The 23,186-nt window shown below is 41.8% G+C and overlaps 1 protein-coding gene across 1 annotated transcript in view; it reads left to right on the top strand.

Moving 5' to 3' along the window:
• Window positions 1-7,949, top strand: part of LOC139174329 (uncharacterized) — a 19,465-nt gene extending 11,516 nt beyond the window's left edge. Inside the window, exons 4-7 of the mRNA XM_070764626.1 lie at window positions 552-695; window positions 1,162-1,296; window positions 1,743-1,901; window positions 5,513-7,949. Of these exons, the coding sequence (XP_070620727.1) occupies window positions 552-695; window positions 1,162-1,296; window positions 1,743-1,901; window positions 5,513-6,948 (1,874 nt within the window). The 3' untranslated portion in view covers window positions 6,949-7,949. The remainder of the gene's footprint in view (window positions 1-551; window positions 696-1,161; window positions 1,297-1,742; window positions 1,902-5,512) is intronic.
• The last annotated feature ends 15,237 nt before the right edge of the window (window positions 7,950-23,186 follow it).

The following is a 23,186-nucleotide window of genomic DNA, read 5'->3' as shown; positions in this document are numbered from 1 at the left end:
AAAATATCAGGACTGAAAGTTTGACTTGAAAATTGGGAAAAGATCCCCCAAAATATATTGGCAAGCTGTTTTTATTTATTTTTATTTATTTATTTTGTCCAATACACAATGAAGGTTTTAGTGGGTATATATCTATATACACATAGTAAAAATACATGATGAAGGTTATAGAGGAGATACTCATAGTAAAATATATCTAAGAAATAATAGAAAAGAAGATATAGTAATAGAACATATCAATGAAAGAATAGAAGAAGAGATATAGGAATAGAAGAAAGGTATAGGAGATATAGGAGAGCAATAGGGCAAGGGATGGAAGGCACTCTAGTGCACTTGTACTCGCCCCTTACTGACCTCTTAGGAATCTGGAGAGGTCAACCGTAGATAATCTAAGGGTAAAGTGTTGGGAGTTTGGGGATGACACTATGGAGTCTTGTAACATGCGTTAATCAGGAACCCACGTAGGCCTATCTTTATCTTAATCACAACTGTACAACAGCTGGGACAGAGATTGGAGGTTAATTTCCACCTTTTTGTGTCCCTCTTCCCAGTATCTCGTCCGGCCCCAACCAATCACATGCGCTGCCATACATGTGCCTCCCAGGGATCCTGGTGCCCTGAAGGATCTCGCACTCAGATCAGCTGTGTTGGGCGTCAAGACCAATGTGTAGATCTTGAGATCACTGGGAAGTTGGGTAAGTCCGCGACTAACCGTACTTCTGTCGACTGCAAATTCTCCATAAACTGTACACAAACGTTTGTGAATGTTCCCAACAGTTTCTTTCTCTGCAGTGAGAAATTCAATGACGACACGTTGCTTGTAACGTACATCACTTACAGACGCCATTTCGAAACACTGCTGCAGCTACACTATCTGTCTGAAGAAACGCAAAATTTACACACGCACTCCCGACAATTCAAATAATGTATATCTAAAGTTTTGCATTTGTACCGTTACTGTAGGCTGAGAAAAAAAATGTGGTGCATTACTTTTTGGGCGACTCTCGTATGCTCGTAACTGACCTGTGAGATGCCTTAGAGCAGGGCTGTCAAACTCCCAGCCCATTGTCCTCTGTCTCTGGGTAAAAAGATGATGAGGAAGGGATGATACTCAGTGCTGTGGATGTAATGGATCACTCTGTCAAACCTCCTTCTTAATAGGTCCATATTCCAATCTCAAGCTGAAAGGCTGCGCCAATCTCCCCCGATGTGAGGATACCTTGAGCTTTTACTCAGGAGGCCGAACCATCCATGCCAGCTGTTGCAAGGCTCCGCTTTGCAATACCTTCACCCCAGGTAATCCTTCCCCTCTCAATTGCACATTGTATATGGGATGGCATCATTTCAAAATTTGAAGGTTGCTTCAGGACACCCTTGTCTGACCCCTTTATTTATATTCACTTGTTTCTCCATTTAATATCTTCTCTGTTTGATTTGAGGATATTGTCCTAATCATTCTGTTAAATTTACTTCCAAATTTCATCCAATCCAATTTACATTATCAAAAGCTTTTTGTGCATCAACTAAAATTAAAGCAAAAACATGGCATGGATTGCATCTCATCTCTGCACGGAAGATAATTCTGGGGAGCTTATGTAGGTTGTTGTGGAGAGAGAAAACTCTCTGAAAGCTCTTATTTGTGGCTTGATTTTTTTCTGTGAACAGCCAAAAAATTCAGGGTCCTGATCAAGACACACAAATGTTCATGGATGTTTCCTACTTTGTATCTCCATCTGCTTCAGACTTGAACCTGGAAAGCCAGGCACCAAACGGATTGGAGTGCTACAGCTGTGTGGATGGGCAGGGTTCCAGTGGTGCATGTTCCAAAAAGAGCATCTCCAAAGTCAAGTGCACTGGCGTTCGGAACATGTGCCTGGAAGGCATTGGCAACAACCGTAAAGGTGAGCATTTGATCTCAGAACTTTACACTTTGGCTTGCATTGGGGGGGTCTCCAAACTTAGCAACCACATAAATCCCAATGTCCGGTGAGGTCCCACAGAGTTGGCCTTCTCCAGGTTCCATCAACCAAACAATGTCATTTGGCAGAGCCTAGGGGAAGAGCCTTCTCTTTGGGGGCACTGGCCCTCTGGAATCAGCTCCCCCCAGAGATTGGTACTGCCCCCAACCTCCTCGCCTTCCGCAAGAGCCTCAAGACCAGTAATGGGCAGCCAAAAATTTTACTGACACATTGTGGGTATGGCTTATTTTGTGGGTATGGCTTAATGTTCATGTGACTTAGTAGGAGTGGCTTGCCGGCCATGTGACCAGGTGGGAGTGGCTTGAACGATCATCATCGTTCAAGTGAACTCTTAAGTCCTCGACTTACAACCTTACCAGTGTGACTTACTGGGGCGACAATTTACTTCACGTTTCCCACGCTCTCCTTCTTAACAATAATAATAACAACAACAATAATAATAATAAATTTAATACATCTGGACTTCAACTCCCAGAACTCCCCAGCCAGCAATTTTAAGAATTGTCAACTTCAAATCCTAGAATTCCCCAGTCAGCGTGGCTGGCTGGAAAATGGTAGTAGTTTTATTTATTTTTATTTATTTATTTATTCAATTTTTATGCCGCTCTTCTCCTTAGACTCAGGGCAGCTTACAACATGTTAGCAATAGCACTTTTTAACAGAGCCAGCCTATTGCCCCCACAATCCGGGTCCTCATTTTACCCACCTTGGAAGGATGGAAGGCTGAGTCAACCTTGAGCCGGTGGTGAGATTTGAACCGCTGACCTACAGATCTACAGTCAGCTTCAGAGGCCTGCTATATAGCACTCTACCTGCTGCGCCACCCCAGCTCATTGAAATCCACAAGCACTGAAGGGTCACACTTACCTCTCCCTACCGGATTGGTCCTGGAGGCCAGCGCGCGTGCGCAACTGTGCAAACCCTGCACAAAAATGTGCTTCCGTGCATGCGCGGAAATCGGCAAAAAATCACCGAAATCTCACACAAGGATGTTCGCATGCGTGAGATTTTAGCAATTTTCAGCAATTTATTTGCTTCTGAGCATGCGCAAAAGCAAAGAAAGCCCAAAAATTGCCAAATTGTGTGAGATTTTGGTTTTTCACTGATTTCTTTGCTTCCGTGCATGTGCAGAAACAAATTCTTGCATGGAGGTGCGCAGGGGCGCATGTGCGCATGGCAGGGACTCTCAGATGCACACGCATCGCCGTTTCTGCTACCGGATCGGCGATGGCACGCGTACCGGGGTCAGCCCAGTACTGTCCACAAGTCTTAAAGTTGCCACAAGTATTGAGGTTGCCTGCCTTATATAATCTGCTAAATATGGACTAATATAGCATCCTGGCTCCTGTAACATGTTTTGTCCAAGCCGAAACCAAGAATGCCTGATTCAACAGGCCCTGTTAATGGCCGGGATTCCCCAATGCAACCACAAATTGCCCTACCCTTTTGGAGACTTGCCTAGTGTGGTGTGCCAAACCTGAAGTTTATTTTCATTAAGTCTACAGGGCATCATCTCCTGTTGGTCAGACTCTACTTTCCAGCAGTTGAAAAGCGGGTGGAGTTTACAAATTGGAAGGCATTCTCCTGAGGATCAAAATAGCAGTAGCACTTAGACTTATATACCGCCCTCTCTAAGTGATTTATTTATTTATTTGTTTGCTTATTTATTTCATTACATTTTTATGCCGCCCCTCTCCGTAGACTCGGGGCGGCTCACAGCAGTGATAGAAACAATGTACAATACAAATCTAATAATACGAAATTAAAAACCCATAATTTAAAAAACATGCGCACAGCACACCATACATAAATTATATAGGCCTGGGGAAGATATTTCAATTCCCCCATGCCTGATGGCAGAGGTGGGTTTTAAGAAGTTTACGAAAGGCAAGGAGGGTGGGGGCAATTCTGATCTCTGGGGGGAGTTGGTTCCAGAGGGTCGGGGCCACCACAGAGAAGGCTCTTCCCCTGGGTCCTGCCAAATGGCATTGTTTATTCGATGGGATCCAGAGAAGGCCAACTCTGTGGGACCTAACCGGTTGCTGGGATTCGTGCAGCAGAAGGCGGTCCCGGAGATATTCTGGTCCGATGCCATGAAGGGCTTTATAGGTCATAACCAACACTTTGAATTGTGACCGGAAACTGATCGGCAACCAATGCAGACTGCGGAGTGTTGGTGAAACATGGGCATACTTGGGAAAGCCCATGATTGCTCTCGCAGCTGCATTCTGCACGATCTGAAGATTTACAGAGAGTAAGCCTTTTGTCCCCAACAATCTGGGTCCTCATTTTATCAATTTTGGAAGGATGGAAGGCTGAGTCAACCTTAAGCCTATTGAGATTCGATCTGCCAATTGGTGGCAGCCAATGATCAGCAGAAGTAGTTTGCAGTACTGCTCTCTAACCACTACACCACCGAGGCTCTGTCAAGAACTTAGTCAGCCAGCAACTATCTCCAAATTTGGCAGCTTTAAGATTTGTGGACTTCAATTACTAGCTGGGGAATTCTGAAAATTAAAATCCAAAGTCTTAATATTGCCAATTTTGGAAACCACTGGACTAGAACTTAGACAGCTGTCAATTGTCTCCAAATTTGGCAACTTTTAGACATGTGGACTTCAATTCCCAGAGTTGAAATCCACAAGTCTTCATGTTGCTAAGTTTGTAGATCCCTTGACTAGAACTGAGACAGGCTGGAACCAGGGTGGGCGACTGCCTGGATGGGGAGGGAACGCAGTGGGTAGTGAAAATGGACCTCCACCCCAGATCACCCAATTTGCACTGAAAGTTGTTGAAAGAAAATGCAGGGCGTCCTGCATAAGCCACACCCACATTGTGGTAGTAAAAATTTTGGTAGCCCTTCACTGGCCGTTACTCCAGAATGGAGATACATCCTGTCTCCTGGGGGAGGTCCCTCATTCAAATCTCCTCCAGATCTATATAGAGCGCTGGTGAGACCACATTTGGAATACTGTGTTCAGTTCTGGAGACCTCACCTACAAAAAAATATTGACAAAATTGAACGGGTCCAAAGACGGGCTACAAGAATGGTGGAAGGTCTTAAGCATAAAACCTATCAGGAAAGACTTCATGAACTCAATCTGTATAGTCTGGAGGACAGAAGGGAAAGGGGGGACATGATCGAAACATTTAAATATGTTAAAGAGTTAAATAAGGTTCAGGAGGGAAGTGTTTTTAATAGGAAAGTGAACACAAGAACAAGGGGACACAATCTGAAGTTAGTTGGGGGAAAGATCAAAAGCAACGTGAGAAAATATTATTTCACTGAAAGAGTAGTAGATCCCTGGAACAAACTTCCAGCAGACGTGGTTGGTAAATCCACAGTAACTGAATTGAAACATGCCTGGGATAAACATATATCCATTGTAAAATAAAATACAGGAAATAGTATAAGGGCAGACTAGATGGACCATGAGGTCTTTTTCTGCCGTCAGTCTTCTATGTTTCTATCTAATCAATTCTTGTGTTGTTGTTGTTGCCTACTCTCCTTTTCTCCCTTTCTCTCCTTGCAGCTGGGAAAGAGGAGACCTTGGTGACTTTCAAAGGCTGTGCCTCCCCTGCCATGTGCCAGAGCTCTCTCTTGGAATTGGTGCAAGAGCTGGAAGATACGGACATCCTCTGTTGCCAAGGGGACCTCTGCAACAACCGCATTGTAGATGGTGTCATCACGGAATCCCGAGTCCCTGCAGACAGCCCCGAAAACATTGAGGATATAGGATGTGTCACGTTCGACACCAAGCTATCTGAGCCCATACCCAAACCTGATTGCTCCTATTCAGATGAGCTAGATGATAGCAACATAGTGGTGGACTTACCTGGTGGTGGGGTCCTATCTCTTGGAAACGACACTGATAAGGAGACCATCTACGTAGTTAATGAAAAGAGTGAGAATTTGGTCAACAAGAGCAATGGCCAACCGTCATCCCATCACGACCACACTTTGGTAGGTGGAAAACCATACGAGGAGAATATTTCTGGGAATTCTTCCGAAAGCAGAGAGACGTCTTCCTCTACAGGTGATTCTCACACTGGTTCTTCAGGCAGTTCCTCACCTATGACAAACCTGGGGACAAGCAATGTAACTTCTTCTGGTAAACCTGGTGGCGTGGCTCTACTGATCCCTTTCATCGTTGACAAAACAAGCTCTTCTACCACTTCCTCCCCCATCAAGACAACCGCTAAATGTGAGACGTGCCACGATGCTGGAGGACACTTCATAGCCACCGATGAAAAGGATCGTGAAGGTTCTCCTTCATCTCCTGGAAGTGGAACCCCATTAAACATCTCCAGATCTGCTGAAGACATGCCCAATGCTGGTAACTTTCTCAAAGAAGGCAGCAATGAGGAATCAGAATCCTATTCCTCATCTACTGAAAACATACGCAATGTTTCTGTTTTAGCCGTAGAAGAACATGGGCCTCCACCTTCTCCCGCCACCAATACATCAGAAAGTACCAATATGGAGCCTGGCCGTGGAACGTATGAAGGTGGAAACTTCATTATTGACCACAGTATTCCTGTGTCAACTCCCGCCAGTCGTAATGCAAGTTCAGATAACTTGGTCGGCCATGTTCTTCCCAGATTTCCGGTCAACTCTACTGTGAACAGCTCTTTCATCGTAGAAGACAAGACCAAAGCAAATGTTTCTCTAGCAGCAAACGCCAACATGTCCATCCACAATCATGGAATGGGCCTTGCCATGGCACTTAGTACCTCCCGTCCCAAAACTCCATGCAACGAGACAGGGTGTGAACGTAAAATAAACCTGATGACTCCATCTGGAGCAGAAGCAGAAGCTACGGGGAATGCTAGCACCCCATCCTTCAGCGATCCTAAAAATCCAGAACGCAACACCGCAGAAAAAGAGGAACACAATAGTGGAGCTCCCGGCCTTGCCACAAATTTGGGGTTCTTCTCCCTGGTTTTTTTGTTAGCTGCCCTTACTTAGTTTGTCGTGGTGGAGGAGGGAAGTGCGTTCACTTGAAGAGTGAGCCAGGTGTCTGGATTTTATTCCAACCCGCTTCAAACAAACAAACAAAGAACATGGGAACTTGGTGGTTTGCACATTCACAGCATTTGCAAAAGAGGAAAGGCGACATTTGCAAATGGGAAGCTAGATTAAAATGTGGCAAACGTTGGTTTGGGGCAAGAGAATGTTTGCATGTTTATATGTGTGCAGGAGAGACTGTAGCGTACAAAAATGTATAAAGGAATGGTATTTTTTTCCATGCTGTAAGGAACGGTGTTGCTTCGCAGACCTTGGGTACTGTATAGGGTTGAGCATATATTTAGTTAGCCAGCACTCAGAGAAAAGAAATGCTCCCTTCGCTCGGGGCAACAACTCTCCTTCTAACTCTTCTTCTTCCTCCTCCTCCTCCCACCCAAATTCCTAGCTTTTATTTCTTCCCTAATGGGTTTGCATGCCTTATTTGCTTTTACATTGATTCCTATGGGAAAAATTGCTTCTACTTAACTTTTCTACTTAAGAACTTGGTCACGGAACAAATTAAGTTCTTAAATAGAGGTAACAATGTTTTAGGACATAAAGCAGAAGGCATAGCTTGATTCTAAACCAGCATGTCCAACCTTGGCAACTTTAAGATTTGTGGACCCAGAATGGATTTGAAAGTTGCCAAGCTTGGACATTTCGGCTCTAAACAGTGGCAAGCATTATGATGCTCTCCATGCTTGGCAAATGCAGAAGTTGTAGTCCAACATCTCAAACGGGAGGCAGGCTGGAAAAAAAATATATTTGCCCGAGTTCTTCTGCATGACTGAATGAAAGCTTTGTAACTTGGAATATTTCTGACATGCCCTTATTGCGCCATCTTCTTTGCTCATCCTCCGTTGACTGGTGTTGTGTAAAAAAAGGATGCTTAGAGGTCTTCGCTCATCAAAGTGCTTAACCAAATAAGGGCAACATAAATAAAGGTTTTAGAAAGACAGAAACTGTGGCTTTGTTTTTGTTTTTCCGTTCTATTTCCAGCAGATGGGACATTTCAAAGTTGTATTTTCACAAAATGGCGCAATCCATCACAAATGATGCAATCACATTACCAACACACCAGGTTTCAAAATGGATGAGCAGTGTGGTCAAGCGGTAGGAAAAGCAAGTAGGATGCTTGGCTGCATAGCTAGAGGTATAACAAGCAGGAAGAGGGAGATTGTGATCCCCTTATATAGAGCGCTGGTGAGACCACATTTGGAATACTGTGTTCAGTTCTGGAGACCTCACCTACAAAAAGATATTGACAAAATTGAAGGGGTCCAAAGACGGGCTACAAGAATGGTGGAAGGTCTTAAGCATAAAACGTATCAGGAAAGACTTCATGAACTCAATCTGTATAGTCTGGAGGACAGAAGGAAAAGGGGGGACATGATCGAAACATTTAAATATGTTAAAGGGTTAAATAAGGTCCAGGAGGGAAGTGTTTTTAATAGGAAAGGGAACACAAGAACAAGGGGACACAATCTGAAGTTAGTTGGGGGAAAGATCAAAGGCAACATGAGAAAATATTATTTTACTGAAAGAGTAGTAGATCCTTGGAACAAACTTCCAGCAGACGTGGTTGGTAAATCCACAGTAACTGAATTTAAACATGCCTGGGATAAAAATATATCCATTGTAAGATAAAATACAGAAAATAGTATAAGGGCAGACTAGATGGACCATGAGGTCTTTTTCTGCCGTCAGTCTTCTATGTTTCTATGTTTCTCTTTAACGCCATGTTGCTTCTCTCCTTAGTTAGTTTCGAGGAGAAGTTTCAAAGAGTTTCAAGTAAAACTGAATAATTTTATCCAATTTAACTCTTTCTTGCAATCAGGCCCAGCTAGGAGAGAGAAATTGGGGTCGAACTAGTAGCAATGGAAATTCGTTAGATTCCTAATTTAATTCATAGGGGATGAAACATTTCTGCATACACCTGTGTCATGGCCTGACTCCAACATACCTGGGATAATCCAGCTCAACATCACAGCCCATCCCGGTGACTTGAAGACTTGGAATGCGACTTGCAAACTAAAGGGCTGATTCAGAGAATCACCAAACTGTGGAATCACAAGTTTGAAAGGAATTGTTTTCAGGCTATTGACTCCGAGACCAGGAAGGAGGGGATGGTAGGTATCTCCAGAGGGAGTTCATTCCAGAGGGCCGGGGCAGCCACAGAGAAGGCTCTTCCCCTAGGCCACGCCAGATGACCTTGTCTGGCTGACGGGACCTGGAGAAGGCTGACTCTGTGGGACCTAACTGGTCGCAATTAGGTCCCACAGAGGGAGAAGACGGTCTTGTAGGTAATCTGGTCCCAAGCCATGTAGGACTTTGTAGGTCTTAACCAGCACTCTGAATTGCGCCCGGTGACCAATTGGCAACCAATGGAGCTCATGGAGTGATGTTGAGATGTGGGCAGATCTTAGGAGCTCCACAATAGCTCTTGCAACTGCATTTTACACAGTTTGCAACTCCAAACCTCAACTAGCAAATGCTCTGTCCTACACATTGGGAAGAAGAATCTGAACTCCAAATCTGAACTGAATAATCAAATTATCACAGATAATCCCCACTCGGTTAAAGACCTTGGTATACTAATAACAAAAGATTTAAGTGCCAAAGCCCATTGCAACAATATAGCCAAGAAGGCTTCAAGAGTTGTAAACCTAATCCTACGTAGCTTCTGCTCTGGCAATCTCACACTACTTACCAGAGCTTACAAAACTTTTGCCAGACCCATCCTCGAATACAGCTCACCTGTTTGGAACCCATATCGCATCTCAGACATTAACACCCTTGAAAATGTCCAAAGATACTTCACCAAAAGAGCCCTTCACTCCTCCACTCGAAACAGAATACCCTATGAGACTAGACTTTCAATCCTGGGCCTAGAAAGTTTAGAACTAAGATGCCTTAAACAAGATCTAAGTATTGCCCACAAGATCATATGCTGCAACGTCCTGCCTGTCGGCGACTACTTCAGCTTCAACCACAACAACACAAGAGCACACAACAGATTTAAACTTAATATTAACCGCTCCAAACTTGACTGTAAAAAATATGACTTCAGTAACTGAGTTGTCGAAGCGTGGAACTCATTACCGGACTCCATAGTGTCATCCCCAAACCCCCAACACTTTACCCTTAGATTATCTACGGTTGACCTATCCAGATTCCTAAGAGGTCAGTAAGGGGTGAGTACAAGTGCACTAGAGTGCTTTCCGTCCCCTGTCCTATTGCTCTCCTATATCTCCTATACCTTTCTTCTATTCCTATATCTCTTCTTCTATTCTTTCATTGATATGTTCTATTACTTTATCTTCTTTTCTATTATTTCTTAGATATATTTTACTATGAGTATCTCCTCTATAACCTTCATCATGTATTTTACTATGTGTATATAGATACATACCCTCTAAAACCCTCATTGTGTATTGGACAAAATAAATAAATAAATAAAAATAAATAAAATAAATAAATTTGCAGTCTCCGAACACTTTAGATTTGGGGGTTTTCCAGTTTATGCTAACATGGCTCTGTTAATAAACTGGAAATTTGAGGAAGGCCAAGCCTCGGACTCTGATTTATTTCTCGGATGCTATGATGCCCAGAACCTAACCTAATACTCAAAAATTGAACCTTGCCTGATTTGGAAACAATTTCTATTGATGGAGCCTAAAATTAAATCTGACGGTTATTTTTTTTAAACTGCAACACATTCCTGCCTCATATCCTGTGTGTAATCAATTACAGCTGCGGGACCTTTTTTTCCTACTTCTGTTAGTAAGCGGTATTCTTTGTTCTGTATTCTGTGTTTGATCTCTTTCCTAATGCCAACTTCCTCTCCGTTAAATTGCCTTTGTTTATTTTCAGCCGCAGAAAGTCATCTGAATTTTACTTCTGTCTTCCAACACCTATTAGCTATTTCGCCTAACTTCACTTACAAATGTGATAAGTTCCCCTACCTCTCATCTCACCGCTAAATCCAAATCTTTAATGATTACAAGGCAGTTTTGTAGAGGGGAGAATGGTCATTTCAAACACCCCATTAAATTTCCTGGCACTCCGTGGGGTGGTGCAACTTCTCAAACCATGTCTTGTGTTTAATCAAAGTCTTTAAATAGTCCTCAGTTGACTCAGTTAACATGTCAGTTAGAAACCATGATTTGTGGAATATAGCCACTGGCTTCACAAATAACACCGAGGCAATGCAATATGTCTGTCTGTCTCTCTCTCTCTCCCTATTTAATGTACCTACCTACCTATCTACCTACCTATTTGTATTGTATAGGTAGTTAGCTAGCTATCTCTCGGTCATTTATATTATCCTATCTATCTATCTATCTATCTATCCATCTTACTATCTCTCGATCATCATTATCAATCTATATCATTTTTCTCTCTGAAAATCTATATGTCTGTCTGTCTGTCTCTCTGTCATCTATCTCTAAAATATTTATGTAGTGTATCTATTATTTATCTCTATCATCTATCTACTATCAATCATCTATCTAAATCACCTCTGTGAAAATCTATGTCTGTCTATCATCTCTCACACACACTCTCTCTCTCTCTCTCTCTCTCTTTCTATCTATCTATCTTTCTATCTATCTATCTATCTATCTATCTTTCTATCTCTCTCTCTATCTATCTATCTATCTATCTATATCTTTCTATCTATCTATCTCTATCTATCTATCTATCTTTCTATCTATCTATCTAACTTTCTATCTATCTATCTATCTATCTATCTATCTATCTATCTTTCTATCTATCTATCTATCTATCTATCTTTCTATCTATCTTTCTTTCTATCTTTCTATCTATCTATCTATCTGTCTATCTATATCTATCTATCTATCTATCTATCTATCTCTATCTATCTATCTTTCTATCTTTCTATCTATCTATATCTATCTATCTATCTATCTTTCTATCTATCTCTATCTATCTATCTATCTATCTATCTCTATCTATCTATCTATCTTTCTATCTATCTATCTATCTATCTATCTATATCTATCTATCTATCTCTATCTATCTCTATCTATCTATCTATCTATCTATCTTTCTATCTATCTATCTATCTATCTTTCTATCTATCTCTATCTATCTATCTATCTATCTATCTATCTATCTATCTATCTATCTATCTATCTATCTATCATTCTCAAGAAAGTGCCTCTTGATTCTTAGCTACCCAACACAGCAACACTAAATTTATATACAAAATAGAGGCAGGGGAAGACAAATCAAATTTAAGTTCATTTCATTACATTACCGAGAGTTTTATGTCTAAGGACCGCCAGGGTGGCATGTGTGACTCCGTCACCCACATTTCCTTTCTCACAACAACTCTGAGAATGAGCAATGCTGAGATATTTATTTATTTGGCTGCCTGGGGCTCTGGGTGGTCGTCCAGATCTCATTGAGTTACACCCCCACCATGGCTGAGTGGTGATATTGTTGGCTGAGACAGCTGGAATTTGTAGCTCTGAAATATCAGAAGTAGACCAAGGTTTTTCCCCGAAAAGCAAAGAAGTTTTTAAAAAACAAAAGGGGGAAAAGAAGGAAAACATTAAGTGAAGAATCGGCCATCAGTATAAATATAGATATGGGCGTCTTTTTGTAGGGTTGGATTGCTTTCTTTCTTCCTCTCTCTCATCCACCCTCACTCACTCTTTTCTTCCCTCTGTTCTTTCTGTTCTTCTTTCTTTCTTCCTTCCTTCCTTCCTTCTTCCCTTCCCTCCTTGCACCTTCTTTTCCTCCCTCCCCATTTTCCTCCATTACTTCCTTTTTTACCTTCCAAAATTTTCCTCCTTCTCTCTTTTCCTTCCTTTCTTTCTATCCTTCCTTTTTTCCTCCTTCTCTCTTTTTCTTCCTTTCTTCCTTCCTTTACCTTCCTTTCCATCCTGCCTTTTTTCCTCCCTCCCTCTTTTCCTTCCTTCCTCCCTCCTTCTTCCCTTCCCTCCTTGCACCTTCTTTTCCTCCCCCCCTTTTCCTCCATTCCTTCCTTTTTTATCTTCCATACTTTTCCCCCTTCTCTCTTTTCCTTCCTTCCTTCCTTCCTTCCTTTTTTTCCTTCTTCTCTCTTTTCCTTCCTTTCTTCTTTCCTTTTTTCCTCCTCCTCTCTTTTCCTTCCTTCCTTCCATTACCTTCCTTTCCATCCTTCCTTTTTTCCTCCCTCCTGCTTTTCCTTCCTTCCTTCCTCCTTCTTCCCTTCCTTCCTTACACCTTCTTTCCCCCCTCTTTTCTTCCATTCCTTTCTTTCTCACCTTCCGTCATTTTCCTCCTTCCCTCTTTTCTTCCTTCCTTCCATCCATCCATCTTTCCTTCCTTCATTCCTTCATTCCTTTGTTCCTTCGTTCCTTTGTTCCTTCCTTCCTTCCTTCCTACCTTTCTTCCTTCCTATCTTCCTTCCTTCCTTTCCTTCCTTCCTTCCTTCCCGTTGTTTTCCTGCTACAACGCTACCAAGCTCTTCTGCCAGATATCTGGCTGGTGCCAGGAGTTTCTGCAGCCTCCATTCCCATGTGAGGTCCATCCCAGGCCAGACTGACTCACCATGACTGAAATCCTGTGAAGAAAGAGGTGGGGGGAAGGAAGGGTGAGTGTTAACACATTCGAGAGGAAATAACTTTCTACTGTTTCCTCTTCTTTTCCGGCACACCAAACTGAGCCTGCACTTCCATTTATTCTTCTCTGGCAGGGATTTAATCCAACTTTGGTTAGAGGAAGCATTAAAATGCGTTAGAAGGAAGGCGAGACGGAAACCGTGTCAGTCTGGGTAGACTCCAGGGAATTGCGTATATTGGATTGTTTTATTCATGTACATGGATTTGGGGAAAACATATGGCTTTCCAGAAGTTGCTAAATTACAGTTCCTGATATTTATGTATTTATTTGTCAAACAACTATAAAGAGCTGGGGTGGCGCAGCAGGTAGAGTGCTGTACTGCAGGCCACTGAAGCTGACTTGTAGATCTGAACGTCAGCGGTTCAAATCTCATCAGCGGCTCAAGGTTGACTCAGCCTTCCATCCTTCCGAGGTGGGTAAAATGAGGACCCAGATTGTGGGGGCAATAGGCTCGCTCTGTTAGAAAGTGCTATTGCTAATATGTTGTAAGCCGCCCTGAGTCTAAGGAGAAGGGCGGCATAAAAATCGAATGAATGAATGAATGAATGAATGAATGAATAAATAAATAAATAAATAAATAAATAAATAAATAGTATTATAGTACATTATTATTATTATTATTATTATTATTATTATTTGGATTTGTATGCCGCCCCTCTCTGTAGACTCGGGGCAGCTAACAACAGTGATAAAAAAACAGCATGTAACAATCCAATATTAAAACAGCTAAAAAACCCTTATTATAAAACCAAACATACATACAAACATACCATGCGTAAATTGTAAAGGCCTAGGGGGAAAGAGCATCTCAGTTCCCCCATGCCTGACGGCAAAGGTGGGTTTTAAGAAGGTTATGAAAGGCAAGGAGGGTGGGGGCAATTCTAATCTCTGGGGGGGAGTTGGTTCCAGAGGGCCGGGGCCGCCACAGAGAAGGCTCTTCCCCTGGGTCCTGCCAAACAACATTGTTTAGTTGACATATTGACATAACATAACATAACATAACATAACATAACATAACATAACATAAGTAGAACGTAGTAATAGAAAGGATAATAAGACAGTAGGACAGGGACATAAAGTTTTAGGGGTTTGGTGACATATATATAGAGAGACAGAGTCTCTCTCTCTCACCCCCTCTTCCCCCCCCCCCCGTCCTTTAAAAATGCTGCTTTATACCAAGAGCCTTAAAAGTTCATCCTTAAATTTCACAAGAGATAGAGGGAAACTAGGGACATCCTTACCCTTGGCAATGCAATCCTCGTCATTCTTTTAAGCTGGATCTTTTGGTCACTGTCATTGAACATCTGGAGCCTGTCAGGCTGCTGACTTCACACATTCCCAGACTAACCCTTTGGTCCTCCTGGCCGCAAATGGGAATCTCAAACTGCAAAAAAATGGAGATCTTTGGGCCTCGGAAAAAAGTCTTTCTTTCTTTCTTTCTTTCTTTCTTTCTTTCTTTCTTTCTTTCGTTCCTTCGTTCGTTAATTAGTTAGTCCAATACAAATTGAAAGTTAAGGAGAACAAAAACGTGTAATAGTAAATATCAGGGAAGGGATAGAGGAAGAGATATGAGAATAGAATACATCAATGAAGAGTAGAGGAAGGATATATGGATGGGAGAAAAGATATATAAAATATAGGAGAGACAATTGGACAGGGGACGGAAGTGCACTTATGCTCACCCCTTACTGACCTCTAAGGAATCTGGAGAGGTCAACCGTGGAAAGTCTAAGGGAAAAATGTTGGGGGTTGGGGGTTGACACCACGGAGTCTGGTAATGAGTTCCACACTTCGACAAATCATATTTTTTACAGTCAAGTTTGGAGCGGTTGATATTAAGTTTGAACCTGTTGCGTGCTCTTGTGTTATTGCCGTTGAAGCTGAAGTAGTTGTTGACAGGCAGGATGTTGCAGCATATGATCTTGTGGGCAATACTTAGATCATGTTTAAGGCGTCGTAGTTCTAAGCTTTCTAGGTCTTGTGAAAGTTAACTTTTTTTTCATTTTACTCCCCCATGCACAAACATTTTCCTTGGATGGCACTTTTTTTTCTGCTAGGAGAATCCCATGACTAAACAATGTCACTTGGTGGGACCCAGGGGAAGAGCCTTCTCTGTGGCGGCCCCGACCCTCTGGAACCAACTCCCCCCAGAGATTAGAACCCTCCTTGCCTTTCGTAAGCTTCTTAAAACCCACCTCTGCCACCAGGCATGGGGGAATTGAAATACTCTTTCTCCCTAGGCCTTTACAATTTTATGCATGGTATGTCTGTATGTATGTTGGTTTTACAATAGGTGTTTTTAACTGTTTATATTGGATTGTCATATGCTATTTACTACTGCTGTTAGCCGCCCCGAGTCTACGGAAAGGGGCGGCATACAAATCCAATAAAATCAAAAATCAAAATCAAATGACAGACTTCAGGGCTGTATAATGTTCAGTGGTTTTACTGGTTTTTTTGCATGCAACCTCTAGTGGTGGTTGTTTTCCCCCTTGTTATTTTTAACAATAAGGAGATGCCATAAACCTCATGAGAAAAATAACGGGAACCAAAATATTAATTTTTTTTTTAAAGCATTGCATGCTATGAGCAAATAAATATGTCTCACAAAATATTGACATAGAAGAACTGAAACAAAATGTCCGTCTCTGTTCTCTTATCCAGTCTTGCATTATGTAAGATAATGGATAGATTTGTGTGTGTGTGTGCCTTGCAAATACAGCACTATATGAAAAATGCTTAGATCACTTCCCGCATTTTCAAGCCAATGGAGTTTGAATCATGGCTGACTAAGGGCTTCCTTTGAGCTAATTCTAAAATCTAACCACAGGTGCTAAGTTTTAGACCAAAATGTTCTTTATGGATTTCAAACTTAACCATCATTAGTAAAATTATGGAATGCGCCGAACTATCAAAAATAACAATGGAAATTCAAAACAAAAAATGATTCAGAGTTCTACAAGGCCTGGGAGAAATGGTTCAGATGTCTATCCAACTTTAAGGACAATAAAACAAAAACGAATTAATATAAATCAAAATAAAGATATACGCAATAGAAATTCGGACCAAAATCAATACAACCCCTCTCTGGGTTCAATCCATTTGATAATTATCAGAAATTTACTAATATCGCAACCTACAATTACTTCTCACTAACAAAAATAACAAATATAATCAAACTAAGTCGTCACAACTCAAATGCCTGCTAGTTTGCAGGTACCACCCCTCCTCTTTTTCTTCTTTCTCCTCTCTATCTTCTTCTCTTCTTTCCATCCTCTTTCCTTTTCTATCCCATCTCCAACCACCTCTTCTTTCCACATTATTCTTGGAGTATTAAATACTACAGCTATAAGATTATCCAAATAAGAATATTGAATACAAAATATTTACAATATAGACAAATATTTGGAATGTATATACAATAATACATATAAGTCGCTGTATAAAAATACTGTTTACCCCAACCCCCTCCCACTTCTCTTTTTTGTATTCCCATCCCTCTTTTCCCTGTTCTCTTTCTTCTTTTTTATATAATCAAAGGGGGGGAGGGAATTGTGTACTCCTTGCAACAACCACTTTTTGCAAAATGCTGGATAAATAAGTAAATTTTTGGGGGGGGGGAAACCTGAACGAAAGTTGGGGTTGCAGCAGGTAATCTTCAATTTAACAATCGTTCATTTAACAACGGTTGCTAACTAATTTTTGGTAGAGACATAGAGTGACCTCTGTATATGTGTGTGTGTGTCCATCCTTTGGCAACTTTTGTGAATTATAAGGGGGCACAAAAAGACTTGTCTCTGATCTCAAGTGCTAAAATATCCTGGAGGTGAGGCTATGCAGAGTCACATCCGTCATAAGTACATTAATCATTTGGCAGGAGGAAATACTGAAAGTACAGAGGTTTCTGGACTTTGATGTTCAAATAATAGATCATCTTACCAAGAGAATAGAGGGAGGGAGGGAGAGAGAGAGAAAGGGAGAGACTAATATAAAATAAGTGAAGAAAAAATTAAAAGGTAGACAAAGAAAAAGCTAAAAGTGCAAAAAAAAAAAGGGAAAGGAAACTCCATCCAAAATTAAGAAAAACCAAAACAGAAAAGAGAGTCAAAATTTTACTTTTTTACAACCCTGTAATCTCTTCATTTAGGGTAGAGTCAGAATAATTAGATGGAGCTGAACTTTTGCTGGCCGGCCGCCCTTCCTGATGCCACATGGAGTTCACAGTAGATTTTTTTTTTCTTTGTGTGCTAGGGGAGAGAGTGAGAGAAACACCTGACCACTACCTAGGATTGAACTGTTAACCTTCTGAGTGGGAGGAGAGAGTCTTCAGCACTGGGCCACCACGCTGCTCAGATCCAAAGAGATTCTGATAGTTTCGCTGAATAGTGATAGTCTCACCTTCAAAACGGGTGAGCAGTGTGGTCGGGCAGTAGGAAAAGCAAGTAGGATGCTTGGCTGCATAGCTAGAGGTATAACAAGCAGTGATCCCGCTGTATAGAGCGCTGGTGAGACCACATTTGGAATACTGTGTTCAGTTCTGGAGACCTCACCTACAAAAAGATATTGACAAAATTGAACGGGTCCAAAGACGGGCTACAAGAATGGTGGAAGGTCTTAAGCATAAAACGTATCAGGAAAGACTTAATGAACTCAATCTGTATAGTCTGGAGGACAGAAGGAAAAGGGGGGACAGGATCGAAACATTTAAATATGTTAAAGGGTTAAATAAGGTCCAGGAGGGAAGTGTTTTTAATAGGAAAGTGAACACAAGAACAAGGGGACACAATCTGAAGTTAGTTGGGGGAAAGATCAAAAGCAACGTGAGAAAGTATTATTTCACTGAAAGAGTAGTAGATCCTTGGAACAAACTTCCAGCAGACGTGATTGGTAAATCCACAGTAACTGAATTTAAACATGCCTGGGATAAACCTATATCCATCCTAAGATAAAACACAGGAAATAATATAAGGGCAGACTAGATAGACCATGAGGTCCTTTTCTGCCGTCAGACTTCTATGTTTCTATGTTTCTATGTTTCTAAGTTACTACATACACACTCACACACGTATGAACACTTTTTATTAATATGTTTTAAAAGAAAGATAAAAACGAATACAAGCTAATAAACAGCATGGGCGAAAAGAAAAAGAGAAAAAGCAAGCAAGCAAAAAAGTTAATTGAAAATTCAAAAAATGTGATAAAATAGAAAAGAAAGGAGAGAAAAAAGAGCTTCCCTGTTTCTGCCTTCAAATATAAATTCCTGGCCTCAGGACATGTTAAGAAGAGGGTGAGTCACAGGCTCTTTTGCCACGCCTAATTTATAAAGAATCTGGGACAGCTCACCTTTCCTGGAGAAGATGGTGGATCAAAAGGATGACCCGTTATTAGTTTTAAACATTTATTTATAGAAACAGAGAAGATTGGCGGCAGAAAAAGACCTCATGGTCCATCTAGCCTGCCATTATTATTATTATTATTATTATTATTATTATTATTATTATTATTATTATTATTATTATTAATTGGATTTGTATGCCGCCCCTCTCCGCAGACTCGGGGCGGCTAACAACAGCAGTAAAACAGTACAACAAAATCCAATACTAAAAAACAGTTAAAAACCCATTATATAAAAAACCAATCATACATACAAACATACCATACATAAAATTGTGAAGGCTAGGGGGAAAGTGTATCTCAGTTCTCCCATGCCTGGCGGCAGAGGTGGGTTTTAAGGAGCTTATGAAAGGCAAGGAGGGTGGGGGCAATTCTAATCTCTGGGTACAGTTGGTTCCAGAGGGTCGGGGCCGCCACACAGAAGGCTCTTCTACGATTTCCTGTATTTTATCTTAGGATGGATATATGTTTATCCCAGGCAGGTTTAAATTCAGTTACAAAAATTAACACACACACACACATATTGTGGCCCCTTGACTTATGGCTCTACCATAAAATGAGCAACATGGGCTGGTCAGTTGAGTTTTGTGCACTCTGCAAAAAAGAACCTTTGATGAGTTTGTAATTCAGCCCATCATGTGAGCTGCGGCCTTAGACAAGACCACAAGTGTGAAGTTTGACAGCACTTTTCCATAATCTCTTTGATGTGCATAGCAATCTCAACAGTCACAGGCAATCTTGCCCAGTACTCAGTTTTGAAGACTAGTGGATTTCAACTCTGTTCTGTCGAGCTCTCTGGTAGAATCATCCCAAAAATGCACAGATACTATTTCAGACACACACACGTTTGAAAATTCAAAACAATGTTCTTTATAATGAAAATTCACTTAAACCAAGCCCTCTTTTGGTATAGCCAAGAGCACTCGTCTCCAAACAAACTGGTAATTGGTACAAGTCCTTTGTCAGTTCTGAGATACTTAGCTTGCAGCTGTGTGGCAATTCACAGTCCTTCTTCTTTCACAAAGTGAAACACACTTTGCCCTGGTTTAGTTTCAAAGCGGAGAAAAATCAGCACACAAAAGGTCAAAGTCAGCAAAGCAGTCACGAAACACAAGGATCAGATAATCCCCAACAATGGCCAAACCCATCCTCACTAATTACCACAGCCCCACCCAACCACAGGTGGCCTCATTTTCTTTGATAATAATCTCTCAGTTGTTGTTGCCTATGCATCGCTCTCCGCATGCGTGGCTGTATCATTAACTCTTGTTCTGAATCCAAGGAAGAGCTTGATAATTGATCTCCTTCTGAGCTGTCTGCCACACTCTCCTCCTCCCTGTCACTCATGTCTTCTTGGTCAGAGGAGCCTTCATCATCAGATTCCACCAGGGGCAAAACAGGCCTGCAGCATGTGGATGTCTCCCCCACATCCACAGTCCTTGGGGCAGGAGCTGGGCCAGAGCTAACCACAATACAACTCCTGGCTTGGGAATTCTGAGAGATCTTGAAACTGATCTGAGATATACAGATAGTACTTTAGACCAGGGGATCTCCAAATTTGGCAACTTTAAGCCTGGTGGACTTCAACTCCCGGAATTCCCCAGTCACCTTAAAGCTGGCTGGGGAATTCTGGGAGTTGAAGTCCACCAGGTTTAAAGTTGCCAAGGTTGGAGACTCCTGCTTTTCAGCTCTTTTGAGGAGTGAAACTTGCAATGTGCTATTACGAGAGCCAGCTTGGTCTCTAATGCCAGGATCGCCAAACTTGGCAACTTTTAAGATTTGTGGCCTTCACGGTCTCCCAGAATTCCCCATCCAGGAGTTCAAGTCCACAAATCTTAAAAATTGCAAAGTTTGGAGACTTTTCTGTCTTGTGGTTAAGGCTAGCAACCTGATGACTGTGAAGTGTAATCCCCCATTAGATATAAAAGCATACTGGGTGGGTGACTTTATATCAGTGTTTCTCAAATAGTGGGGTGGGCACAAAATGATGCTGGGGGGGCATGACCCCGGGAACATGCTTCTCTCCTTTTTTGGACCGAACAATAGCACACAGCAAACAGCAGGAGATAGGAAGTGCAGATAACAAACTCTTAAGAGACACCATGGAAAAATATTTAACAGGGATGAAAAGAGAGGAGGAGAGAGACGGAGATAATGAGACAAACGTAAGTCTCTCAAAAGCTAAGACGAGAAAATAGGATGAAGCGTATGTAGCGCTTGGCTTCACGGTGACTACGATGGGAGACGAGGGAAGACCGCTATGTTTACTGGGTCTAAAAATGTTGGCAGCGGACAGCAGGAAGCCAAATAAATTAAGGTGTCACTTAAACTCATTATACCCCAATCACGCTGCTAAACCACTTGAGTTTTTTCAGCGAAAGGGTGCCAAAAATTGCAAACAATTGTCCTGGTGGAGAGTTGGGGCGTGTGAAATGTTTACTTCTTCCTAGGGGGAGCATAATAGAAAATAATTGAGAAACACTGCTTTATACAGATTAACAGAGTTGGAAGGGGCCTTGTAGGTCATCTAGACAACCCCCTGAGCAATTGGACAAAGGGCAGCCCAATCTCTTCTTTGAAAACCTCCAGAGATGAAGCTCTCACAACTTCCAAAAGCAACTTCTGTTTCATGGGTTGATTGTTCTCACTGTTACGAAAAAAATCTCCTTATTTCCAAGTTGAATCTCTCCTTGGATTAGTTTCCATCCATTTGGGCCAATTACTCAATTGAGTTATATTATTATTATTATTATTATTATTATTATTATTATTATTAATAATAATAATAATAATAATAATAATTAGATTTGTATGCCGCCCCTCTCCGTAGACTCGGGGCGGCTCACAACAATAACAAAGACAATGTAAGAACAAATCTAATAATTTAAAAACACTAAAAACCCCATTATTAAAAGCAAACATACACACAAACATACCATATATAAATTTTATAGGCCCGGGGGAGATGTCTCAGTTCCCCCATGCCTGATGGCAGAGGTGGCTCTTAAGAACTTTATAAAAGGCAAAGAGGGTGGGGGCAGTTCTAATCTCCGGGGGGAGTTGGTTCCAGAGGGTCGGGGCCGCCACAGAGAAGGCTCTTCTCCTGGGTCCCGCCAAACGACATTGTTTAGTCGACGGGACCTGGAGAAGGCCAACTCTGTGGGACCTAACCGTTCGCTGGGATTCGTGCGGCAAAAGGCGGTCCCGGAGATATTCTGGTCCGATGCCATGAAGGGCTTTATAGGTCATAACCAACACTTTGAATTGTGACCGGAAATTGATCGGCAACCAATGCAGACTGCGGAGTATTGGTGTAACATGGGCATACCTTGGGAAGCCCATGATTGCTCTTGCAGCTGCATTCTGCACGATCTGAAGTTTCTGAACACTTTTCAAAGGTAGCCCCATGTAGAGAGCGTTACAGTAGTCGAGCCTCGAGGTGATGAGGGCATGAGTGACTGTGAGCAATGAGTCCCGGTCCAGATAGGGTCGCAACTGGTGCACCAGGCAAACCTGGGCAAACGCCCCCCTCGCCACAGCTGAAAGATCTTTCTCTAATGTGAGCTGTGGATTGAGGAGGACGCCCAAGTTGCGGACCCTCTCTGAGGGGGGTCAATGATTTCCCCCCCCCAGGGTTATGTACGGACAGATGGAATTGTCCCTGGGAGGCAGGACCCACAGCCACTCCGTCTTATGCGGGTTGAGTTTGAGTCTGTTGACACCCATCCAGAGTTAGTTACTCAGTTGCTGTTGTTGTTATGGGGCAAATATGGTAGGAGGAAGAACAAACATCAGTTATGTTTGCCACCTTGAGTTATTTCTAAAAATAATAATAAAGGCAAGGGACTCAGTAAATAATCATGAGGAAATCCCAATTTGCTGCTGACAGCCCTGTATGTTTAATTCCCCGCGGTGCAAAACACATTAAACAAACCAAGGGCCAAAATATTTGGCACCTGCTTTTAGAAGTTGCCAAGGTTATTTCTCTTAGATCCTGTCAATAAGGCTTATAAACAAGAAACTCAGTGCCTCCTTATTCAGATATTGACAGAATCCAGGATGGTCTATGTGCAACAAGGAAAAAAATAAAGAGATACCAAATGAGGATAACACAGTTCTACACAAAAATATTTTGTTTTGTGTGTATTTATTCAATAATAATAATAATAATA

This window comes from Erythrolamprus reginae, chromosome 11 (assembly GCF_031021105.1).
Source record: "Erythrolamprus reginae isolate rEryReg1 chromosome 11, rEryReg1.hap1, whole genome shotgun sequence".
NCBI classification, from domain to species: Eukaryota; Metazoa; Chordata; class Lepidosauria; order Squamata; family Dipsadidae; genus Erythrolamprus; species Erythrolamprus reginae.
Note: the sequence above shows the minus strand (reverse complement) of the source record. Positions and strands in the feature narration are given on the sequence as shown.